The 12,119-nt window shown below is 38.4% G+C and overlaps 1 protein-coding gene across 4 annotated transcripts in view; it reads right to left on the bottom strand.

Moving 5' to 3' along the window:
* Positions 1–12,119, bottom strand: part of unc5db (unc-5 netrin receptor Db) — a 201,617-nt gene that overhangs the window by 141,228 nt on the left and 48,270 nt on the right. The window contains exon 1 of one of the 4 annotated variants that reach the window (XM_061817333.1): positions 5,344–5,372. The exons of the other annotated variants lie outside the window; for them this stretch is intronic. Within the exon in view, the coding sequence (XP_061673317.1) occupies positions 5,344–5,356 (13 nt within the window). The 5' untranslated portion in view covers positions 5,357–5,372. Of the gene's footprint in view, positions 1–5,343; positions 5,373–12,119 lie in introns of those variants that run through there. 4 annotated transcript variants of the gene reach the window in all.

Here is a 12,119-nt window from a genome sequence, read left to right as displayed (position 1 = left end):
TGCGACAATCTGGCAAAGCCAGACCGTCCACTGAGTCCTATATATGCAGGGCTTAATCACCGCCGATGAGGCGCAGGTGTGCACCTCCTAATCAGAGCAGCTGTGCAGGGACCCGCACAGCCAGGGCTTGACCGGCAGGACCATGATATCCACCAAAAGATGTCACCACTGAGACACCAAAGATAAAAAAATATATATATAAATATGTTTCAGCTTCCCTCATGTTTAAATGTCCATCCATTCTTTGAGCTGTTTGTCCTCACAAGGGTCACTGGAGTGCTGGAGGCTATCCCAGTTATCATCGGGCAAGAGGCGGGGTACACCCTGAACTGGTTGCCGGCCAATCAAACGGCACACAGAGAAAGAAAACAGTGACACACACAATCACACCTTTGGGAAATTTGCAGCCTCCAATTAATGCATGTTTTTAGGATGTGGAAGGAAACCGGAGTGCCGGGAAAAAAAACCATGCAGGCATGGGGAGTGTAGGAATAATTGTGATCATAATTATCATACATTTGCTTCCAATAAAGAAATGCTTTGCTCTGCCCTCGATAACGTGGCAGCTTCCTAGCAGGAGATAGCAAGAACAAAAACATCTAATCATCAGAACTGTTAGAACTGCTGCCTGTTAAAGAAATGATGACCACACATGTATTCAGCAATCTCACACACACGCACACGCACATGAACAAACATGTACAGCTTGTTTCAAACAGTTTTGCTTGTCATCTCCTTTTTGTAACATCCATGTAAATAAGGGGCGTCTCGAAACTAAATAAATAGAGGTGCTGAGGAGAGGCTAATCAGAGAGTGCAGTGGTGAATTGTACAAGACAGTTCCTCTCCTCTCTCATCGCGAGACTTGAACTGGCGTCTTTGCTTCCTTTTTTTGTCCTGTTTAATGAATGTCTGATTGGTGAACCTGACAGGGAGAAAATGCAAATCCCACACAGGCTAGGCCAGGATTTGAATCCAGGTCGTCAGAACAGTGAGGCCAATGTTCTAACCAGTTGCTCCCCCATGCTGGCATTTTACATGACATATCATATTTGTATGAATAAAAGATATACAGGTATTTAATTTTGTCTCAAGACACCTGCTATAAAGATACATCTGCTATAAAGAAACATTTTCACAAGTTACGGTTCAAACAATCATGTATGTAGTTAGGCTCGCTAGTATAGCATATATCCAAAATCAACCATCCCATTTTGGGGTTTTTGTCACATTATGTTCTGCAAACAACTGATTTTTTTAAATGTAATGTAATTGATCCTTTTCAACGAATCTGATTACATTAGTAAATCCAGTCTGTAATATATAAACTATAATGCTGTGTTTAGTTATATGTTTTTTTTTTAATGTGGGGAAATGTGACAGACACTGAAATAGTCCAGTTAAATTTGACAAGATTCTTGAGGGGCCATTTTAGAGTAGCAGGAAAGTGTTTGGCAGATGAGTTCAGGGTCAGACTGTCCCTGCAATTATGAGAAATGAATTGTTTTGTTGTTGTTAATTGTTTTCATAACAACAAGTAGCCATGCACCTTCAACTTGGTATGTATTAAAATTACCCTAACCCTTGTTTTTGTCATGAGGAGAAAAATATTAAAAGTACAAGCCTGTTAGAAGGAACTGAGCTTTGCAGGTAACAAAACATTGACAGTAATTGAAATCTGAGACGAGGCAAGTATTTTCTCTGCTATTTGAATACATGAATGCACATTTACACACAAAATAAAAAGCAATAAATCATCCAACATTCTGCATTTGATTGACAAATCCTACTAATTTACTCTGAAAAACCAGGTTCACTTTTCTACTGAACTAATACAGATGAAATAATGTGAAAAATATTCCCTGATGAAATTGATGAAAATGAAATTTAATCAGTATATGCTGTATGTATATGTGTGGTTAGATTCAATCACTGCAATATATAAATCCGATTTTCCAGTCTGTTCTGGAACAAATCTAATTTTCAAATAATATAAGATACTGTCACTGAAAAAATAGCTATATTTTTTTGAAGACCATTATTCATCTCTTATGCATGTTGGTGAAAATTGCTCCACACTGGACTGGACACGCCGAGTAGTCTGAATAAATGAGAAACGCTCTTTACTTTTGCCCTGTGTTAAACTTGGCAACGTGCATCGCTTTCAAGTCCAAGATGAATGTGGGTCACACAGCACTCTGCTTGTGGTCTCTGTGGTCTTGTGCTGCATAAATAACAGCACATCAGTAGCTACTTCAAACAGGGTCCACGAGCCTGAGACCAGACTCATTGTCCCAAATGTTGGTGCAGAATTTCTTGTTTCCTCAGCTGTGATCACGAATGCATGCAAACCCCAGCAGGATATCACATTGACCACTCGGTATGAAACGTGACAGGGGTGTAACTGTTATTGCTGGCGTAACTGCTCTTTTTGTCTCATGAGTCACTTTAATAAAAAAAAAAAAAAAAAAAAGAAATACTTTAAGAAAAAATCTCATTACTTACTATCCCACGGGTCACCAAGCTCTTTAAAATTGAAACTGAGACCTACTCCTTGGTCACTAATTGTTACCGTACAAAAGGCTATCAGTTTGTTACACAATTCTTAAACAATAAACCTGCTCTATTGACTCTAATTGATTTAGGTGACTCAAAAATCAAAATGCAAAACTTTATCTCCAGCATCTGCATGTGTGTACATTTTCAAAATGATTGCTTCAAAAACCTTCCTGGAAAATCACAATGTCCCATCATGTGGTCCTTGGGGGCTACTTGGGGCCTATTTGAATTATGAGGGAAGCCGGAATACCTGAAGCCAACTTCCACAAGAATACCACATGCCACATAGAACGGTTAAAAAAAAAAAAAAAAACTAAAAATTCCACTCACCTATATGAATAGATGTAAATACTTTAATTACCAGTACAAATGTATATAATTTTAAAGCTATTAGTCTAGAAATCTGCCAAGCTGTCACTGCATGTACTGAGTAAAAATGACTGTGATTGAGGAATTTGTCAGGGAAGTGAAAATGTAACCTAACTGCACTTTTAAACCTATGGTGAGCAGTAACAAACCAAAAAAAAAAAATTGCGTTTGGAACAGTTAACGCGTGTGACAGCAACAATGGGAAGAAAATGACATGGGCAGTGGGAAAATTTAACTGCGGCTGTTAACTTTATCAATCACAAAAACTAAGAGCGCTCTCGTAAATATAAAAAATAAATGGTTGGACATCAAACTCATGGCATAGAACGCCGTACAGCCGAGAGACGAGAATTATCTTTAACTAACTGGGGAGGACAATTATGCATACCCTTATTGCAAGCATTATTGGGGACATGTCAATACACAGTACATGCAGCATCCGTCTTCAACTACGGCTCCAATAGAGGCGTGCATGCATTCAGGGCGCGATTCTGTAGAATGAATGAATTACTTCCTCCAGTCTAAGATGTGGCTTGCAGATTATTTGTGTATTGACTGAAAGAAATCCTTTCCTGTTCATGTAGCTGAATTCATTGTGTGATGGTGCTCCAATTGAAATGTGGATGGGGCTCATCTGTGGCTGCAATATATTTAGGAGACCCTTGTTTAATTTCAGCTTGTTGGTGATGTCTGTATGGCGAGTGGCTGTAAATTGTGGCCAGGGAAATAATAACACACCTGCATGATTTTGGTTTAGTTCTTTGTAAATTGCATTTTACATCTCCAATCTCTATCTCCCCGTGGAGACAACAGAAGCTACATATGCACTCAGATAACTTTGGTGACCCTCTTCTATGCGTTGTATTTGCAATTTCTCTGTTATACCACCAGGTTTTCTGTGTACATATGGTCATGGTTGGATGTACAATTACGCACTCATCCGTCCTAGTTGATGAATGCCGTATTTCATGGGGAAATGCTTGTACGCATGCTGTATGCACACTTCTGGACATATGCAGAATTGATAAATGAGGTCTTGCGCGATATCAAGTTAATCCTTTGATAAAGCCATCTACAGTAAGGAAGAATATGTTTATTGAGACGTTACGGCCTATCTCAAGATCTTTTTCATTGTACGTCTAGACAGATAGAGGCCACCTTTTGAACTGTGTTAAAAAGACACTTTCCAACAAAGGTTACTTTTCTCACAGAGTCTGACACTCCTTATGATAGTACATAAAAAAGACCTGGCATAAAGGTCAAAATTGTATTTTCATAAAAAATATGCTTGAACATAAAATGCGCTTGACAGAGAGGCCGGGAGAGATGATAATGGGTGGTGGGGGGTGTGCATAGCTACGCTAGAAATTTTTGTTTTCTTGTCAAAACTTGAGACAGTACTTTAAAATGCTCATTTCACAGGGAGCAAAGCTTTAAAAAGCAGTCATACATGTATTTGGCAAGCCAAGTTTTTTTTTTTTTTTTAGTTTAATTTAGTTGTTAAGGTCTTTTCCTATTTCATATGTTTTGTTTTTTACAATTTTCGGGACCACCAATTCCTTAAAAATTATATAGCATACGATTGAGAATATTTTCTTGTACTTGTTGGTATATCATATTATTTTGATCCATCCATCCTTCCATTTTCTGAGCATCCTCATCGATTGAGCTGGAGCCAATTCCATCAGAATTTTGGGAGAGAGGCAGGTCATAATATTTCATAACCACTATATTATTTTCTGAGTCTTACTAAAGTAATCTTACTAAACTAAAGCATGATATATTAATACTGTTATTCAACAGACACTTGAGGCGGACAATACATCATCTTTGTGGATAATATACAACAAATGGATTTGTTTGAAAAGATATACCATAATCACCAATAATTTACAATTGCAGCTGCAGTTACTGTAATTTCTTCTGGATAATGTCCAAATAACAAACTCATGCATTATAAAAATACATTATACATAAATAGAAGGCTTTTCCAGAATTTTGAGGTCAATTTTGAGAATGTGTATTATACATGGGTACCGATTAAACATGAGAAATTATGGTCCACATTCATTATTTCCTGACTCAACCAAATGGCACAACTAATTTAGTTTCCTCACCTCCCATTAAAGGCAACTCACTTGCTAAATCCCTTAGGCCTCATCTCTTTTGTAATTCAAAGCACTTTTTAATTTTATTTTGCACCCCCTACGAAGGCCATTGGTTGGGGATAATTATTCTGATTTGGAATACTCAGACCTACTGTAATATTGGTACGGCAATATTACTACAGACAGAAAGCAATTTTATCATTAAATCAGTCGAATTTACCTTAAGGTAAATAACACAACCAGTTATTTTCATCATGTATGTACTGTAAGTGTGAAAATGTAATGCTGTTTTATTAACACATAATCACCTCTGGATGGCATGCTGCGAAAGTGCACAAGAAGCAGAATCTGAGACAGCTTGGGTTTGGAATTTTTTTTTTTTTTTTGTTCATCTTATTTTATTTTCCAGCATAGTAGAGCCTCTGATCCTTGAGCTGAAGGAGCTTTACTCTCCCCAGACATGTTTCCTGCACACACAGCAATATTGGCAAACTCAAGCTTGATTGGAGAGGACAGGCTGGTCCACTATGTTAGCAGAGTGTTTGGGATTCGGCATATGCAACAGCATCCTGGCAGGGGTATTAGTCCAGTGGGGGTTTGATTGACAGCAGAAGCCAGCATGCCTCACTAGCAGCACACCTGATGACAGGAATGTTTCACCAGATAAGACCGCTTTGATGCTTTCCGCATGACAGCGACGGTTCAGACATTCTTTTAAAAATACTGGGTATTGTGACACACAGTGAGAGGAAATCACTCCTCAGTGGAACATAGCTCACCCCACCTCAGCAGAGTGATGGACAAGCAAGCAGGCAGGACAAATAGCGTGTATTTGCGTCCGCCACAACTAAGGAGGAGTTGTGTCAAAAGCTTTGACGCCTAATGGCATTAGAGTTGTGAGCAGACAGCTGATTAGAGAGCAACACATGGTGCCTGGAGTACATTATTAAGTGTAATGAATGTCAACGTACTGAGCCCATCAGACACATCAGGTGCCCATTATAAAGGTGAGCCCTGATTTGGTCCGGAACACAAGGCACTGAGGAGCACCTCATTTGGCCTGACTGACATCTGCTTCATTAACTTGAACAAATGAGATAGGGAAAAGAGCGACCATCCTTGCCTCGAGAGCTATGTGGGCACCTAATGGAGGCGCAGGGGCATACATATTTTCCCTGTTTTGTCATCATTGATCGCAATCCTTACATATTATTGATATGGTGGAAGGCGACTGGAATATTAATGTACAAAAGAGACATTTGGAGGTGATTAGATACTGTTTTGCACCATAGTTGGAGTATTTGGCAGGCCAGTTAGTTCATTAGTCAGCACTGAATAGTTCTTTGAATGTTCATGCACAAAGAAGTAAATAAAGCATTCAAGGGTATCATTGCCTGGGGCAGCCAGAGAAAAACTCAATTGATTATGCTGAAGTGTTCTGAAATAATGGTCACAGATGTGTCAAAGCATTCATCAAACCCTCTCTGTGAGCCAAAACTACCAGTGCAGTAAAAGGCCAATATGCTGCTCCGATATCCCACAGACGAATCGGAAATCTTTGCGCGTTTGTGGTGACAGTTTGGCAATTTATGCAGATAACTCTCTGCGAATCACACACTTTTGCACAGAAAGCCTAGAAGCTCAAGTCTTTAGGAGATGGTTTGACTGAACACAGGGTAGACCCTAATGTAATTTAAAACAAGATTTCAGACTTGATAAAAATCTGTTCTGTGATGCTGTATCATCATCAATGTGTTCTAATGAATGTTGCCCATTACAAATGATAAAGATTTGATTATTGTGTTATAGTTGTCTTTATTTTAACATTATAAACCATTTAAAAACTATACATACACTGTAGCTGAGGCATTTTAAAATTTGACACACTGCTCATGCAGTGTGTCTGTCAGTGTTCAGTGTTCACCCACCTAAAAAATATATATTTATATATATATATATACATATATATAACAGTATTAATAGATGCATGAAAAGAAAATATATATAAATATAGTGAAAGGCCAGCCAGTAAGTTAAGAAGTTTCTGGCTAACATTAGAAAATTGTAACCACAACACTGAACCATATTTTCCCGAGTACAGGTGACATGGACAATTATCTAAAAGGTGAAGAATGTTACGATAGTTGATTTGCACTATTTTAATGCACATAATGACAGAAAAAGCCCCAGAGAACATGTTGCACTTTATTGGAATCGTTTTAGCCTACCACAAAAAGAGGATTCTCCTGTGTCATTGCCAAGTATCTCACATTATGTTCTTTGGTTGGTGGCATTGATTATTAGGACAGTACATCGCAGTGAACAATTGCAGCAACAACAGGAAAATAGGGACTCGGGAGAGGCTGTAGAACTCTATACTGAGCTTTGTTTGGACAAGGATCAGATCAGATGAAGAGAGCTTGACCTCATCTGACTGCAGTAATAGCCAGTGGATGCATCTCAAACAAATTGAACCTGTAAAAACAGGGACTCGAGATAGTATGCGGCTTTGTACCATAACAAACTAGAAAGTGGAAACAGATTTAATGTCTTTCCTTAGTAATATTTTTCTATATTTTGAAAAAAGATCCCAGCTGAGGAAAATTGCCCTTAACTCTCCTATAGAAAACAAACACCAAGTCGAATGATTGATGATTTATGTATGTTTGTATGTACTGTATGTATGAAGTAAATCACTTTGTCAGCGCGGTACGGTAAGAAAAACGCACCATAATTTTAAGAAAATAGGGAAGATGGGCAGGAGTCACACACATAGGCATACACAACAACCCCACTTCTTGCCCTATGTCAGATGTGATAAATTCCATCTTCTGATAAAGATCATTTTGAAAATGAATAGATGTAAGGATGTAAGGATGGACAGATAATAGGGTACTTAGCCTGTTCTAAGGAGGTCAATGCGTCGCTTACCATACCATCAACCTTTTACTCTCATTTCTCGTTTCTTTGGGTTGCGGTGCACCATATACAGTATATTGCTGAAAATATTCTCTCCTCTGCATTGACTCAGACAAGAAATTAAGATATCCAATTCTTAATTCATAGGGATTAATATGAAATCAATCCACACTCAGCAGTTATAACATCTTAAATTCTTCTGGAAAGGTTTATCAAAAGGTTTAGGAATGTTTTTATGAGATTTTATCACCATTTTTTCAGAAGCGTATTTGTGAGGTTACACGCTGAAAGAAAGAGACAGCAAGGCCCTAAATCCATGCTCTAATTTATCCCAAAGGTGTTCAATCAGGTTGAGGTCAGGATTATCTGCAGGCTACTCAAGTTCATCCAGAACAAAGTCCCTCATCCATGTCTTCATGGGCCTTGCATTGTGCATTGGTGCACAGTTATGTTGAAAGACAAAGGGCTAGCTTCGAACTGTTCCCACAATGTTGGGAGAATGAAATTGTCCAAAATATTGTCTCCTAAATACCAATTAAACTTTTAAACTTTTTCTCGTGGTCTAAAGCCTCAATTAATAGCATACTACATACAACTTAGCTCAATAAATTTCCCAAGTAGCTTGCTGAATGCTCTGTACTGACTATGACTTGAAAGATGCAACACCGTTGTCATGAAGAGTACAAGGAGTAGAACAAAAAGGCAAAACACAGTTCCAAAAACATGCTGCTTAATTAGCAGGTTGGGGGCAGTAGAAGGGTTAACAATCAGGAAATGAAACGCCATGAAAAAATGTGAGGCAAAAAGCGAAGGTCAATTACCAAACAGGGTCAGAGCTTATCAGTTAGGAGTGAGAACAAGGAATGCTGGAACGTGAAGACAAGTACAACAACGAAGTAATCCAGGATAACGAGGTGCAGGTGATGCAGGTGCAATCCAGAGTAGGTGAACACCAGACATGAAAGAGAGGCAACACACACACGTGTATAGATAACAACCTTACTTCTTGCCCCAAGTGATTGGCTCCATCTTCCACCTTCCATCTTCTGATGTGGGCTTTAGAATAGGGACAGCTGGATGGATGGATAATAAGATACGATGCCTGTTTTAAGGAGCTCAACACTTCGCCTTCCATATCCTTTTACTCTGAGACCTTGGCTTCCTGAGTGTATCAGAGAAGAAAGTTAATGGTCTAAAGCTCTAAAGATACTGTACATCCTGCATCACCTCAAAATGTACATACACCATAATTATGTACCAATTCCAAGTCTTCAATTTTAAGACAACTCTTTGCTCGAGTAAGTCCTCGTGAATTAAATGGTATGGTGTGAGATTTTCAAGGTGGACTCTGGTCAGGACCTAGTGGGGGGAAGACTTGTTCCCAAGGGTCTGCTGGACAGTCCAGGCCAGTGACACATTGATGTATGAGCTCCAGTTTTTACTTCCCTCCCTCCCAGCACAGAGAAGTAGGTGTGCTGATCAGCGCCACTTGATCTGTCAGTTGGATGGATAAAAATAGCTTTGGAGATTGAGCTGGGAACATGAATGGCCCAACTTTTACAAAGGAACACAATTGACTTTGAAAGGTTCCTGCAACATTACGCTGTACAAAATCAAGGTCAAATGCCTTTGCGTAGTTTCCTAGAAATGTATACTGACTTGAAAGTAAAAGCTAAGTTATGGTGCTGCATGTTTATTTTTTTATGATTTAAATAAAGTCCTCATCCTTTTACCCATCTCAATGCTCTTTGCTGAAATTGTAAAGCAGTTAAATAAACAGTACTCCAGATGCGTGCATTATTTTCTTAATTGCTCTGCCTTCCAGGCTTTTTTTTTTTTTTTTACCCCACTCCCTGGCATTTACAGTACCATCAGATTTACAAGCCATGTCTTGGACCCTCTTGCTATAATCTCAGAAAACACGCATACATATGCAAGTTTTTGCTGTTTCTGCTCGAGATAGATAAACACCGAAATATAAAAGCACAACTGCTCCTTCAGCCGGCTTTATTGTGGGGAGTGTGAACAGCAGTTTGCTCACCACCACATTATAATTACCTGTGCTTTTCTCCTATTCATGCTACTTTCTTTATCAGATCTGTAGCAAATCTAAAGAGACAGGTCTGAAAATGTTTGCTGATAGCTCTTTTCTTTCAAACAGAGCAGAAACGATTTTATCCACTTGTCTCGGGCTCACAGGTAAAGCATGGCTAATAAACTAAAGCATAATAAGCTTGCATACGGGAAAAGCTCAGCGATTAAATCCTCCATTAAGCCCTCAAGTGAATTACCAATGAAGTAGTTATGTTTCCTTTCACTGGGTTTGCTTTAAATAGGGTTAGTATAATGTATAATTCTCTACATTACTCGCACTTCGCATGTTTTTATCTCATTTTGTCAAAGACGCAACATTAGGTGCTCGAAAGCTGCTTGTCTAATTAGCGTGACACTTTTTACTGCATTGATAGAAAGCATGACAATTGGCAAACGTGTCTTTCAAAGTTAACACAAGTACCGCCTTTCCACATTAACCATCGGCAAGTGGCTGCTTTGTGTGAAAATCCACTTGACCTGTACATTGTTATTGTAAGACATATGAATGAATGCCTTGCTTCGAACATGGCAATTATGAAACTTAAAAAGGATATGACAATTGTGTCTCACGAGTTGCATAAAGAAATTGATGAGTGGATGACACCAGGACACATTTCACTCAGTGTTGTTAAAAGTTCCTAAGTAAAGAAGAGACATAGCCCTTTCTAAGAAGAGCAATGTATTTGGAATATATTCCTTACCCAATTAAATACTTGAATTGTGACAGCTATCATTGTGAGGACTGATTAAGTAAAGAAATCGAAAAATAAACAGTATGTCACTGTTTTTTCTTTGTTTGTTTGTTTTTGCAATGGGGTGTTGATAAAAGAAAGAATAAATATACTGTTCCCTTAAAAATTATGCACATGCCTCATATACCACTTTATAATAACAACAAGTCCAATAAAGGATGGGGCTAAAAGAAGGAACAATTAAGTGTTCTAAATTAAGTCAGCCTTTTCTTGTTGCCTTTTTGGCACAAATTGGGAAAATTACTATTAATATTAATTGTGATTATCTTTTTTCTTTTTTTGTAAGCAAATTCCTTTCCCTCAAGTATTCCAAAAAATATTTCCATGTTGGTGCCCCAATGTGGTGGCGGCCATTTTTTTTTCCAAAAGACAATCTACTTGGTATGCTACATATGTCTTCCACTACTGTCCACAAGATAAAATAAATAAAGCAAGCATGACCATTTAATTGCCTCTACCGGCTTGGCCTCCCCAGTGTTTGAAGAGCAGAGCTGTCACAGTGTTGGATCATCATCAGAGTGAAAGTAAAAAAAAAATAAGAATTGTGTTCCCAATGAATGGGCAATATGGTCCAACAGGGTTTTGGAGAAAACATACTCAAAACCCAGTGGCAGTGATATTATTATATTCTTATTCATCCTGATCATTTTATCCTGGGGGCATTGAAATGACTGCAACACATTGCTAGATAGGTGGACTCTTCTATTTTGTACATGACCTGATGAAATCTGAGAGGCAAAACATCTTCTAAAGACACTCACAACAGAACAAGTTGTGATCAAATGAAGGCCCTGAAAAGCGAACTCCAGTGTTAAAAAATTGTTTGCAGAACATCCATCCATCCATTTTCTGAATAACTTATCCTCACAAGTGGCGCAGGAGTGCTGGAGTCAAATGTACACCATGAACTGGTTGCCAGCCAATTGCAGGGCACATAGAGACAAGCAACCATTCCCACTCACAATCTCACCTAAGAGTAATTTAGAGTCTCCGATTTCATTCATCAGAATTCATCAGGGATCTAAACAGACAGTAAAAACAACAAAAATGTACCTACATGTTTTCTCTTGCTTAAATCATGCATCCATAGTAATTTGAAACAATTAAAAAGAGAAAGCACATCTCAGAATACAGTGAAGAGAGATCCCGGGAGGATGATGCTTTGATGAAAAATGATGTTGCGATGGAGACAGACCATCTATACAGAGGATGTTGGTCCATTGGTAACAAATGAAATATTGATGCAGTGCTTATTACAGCAACACAAATGAATGTCAAAATAATATTAGTCTCATTATTTAATACATCATCACTTTTGG

Source organism: Syngnathoides biaculeatus, chromosome 4 (assembly GCF_019802595.1).
Source record: "Syngnathoides biaculeatus isolate LvHL_M chromosome 4, ASM1980259v1, whole genome shotgun sequence".
NCBI classification, from domain to species: Eukaryota; Metazoa; Chordata; class Actinopteri; order Syngnathiformes; family Syngnathidae; genus Syngnathoides; species Syngnathoides biaculeatus.
The sequence above is the reverse complement of the archived record's forward strand: the minus strand, read 5'-3'. Positions and strand labels throughout refer to the sequence as shown.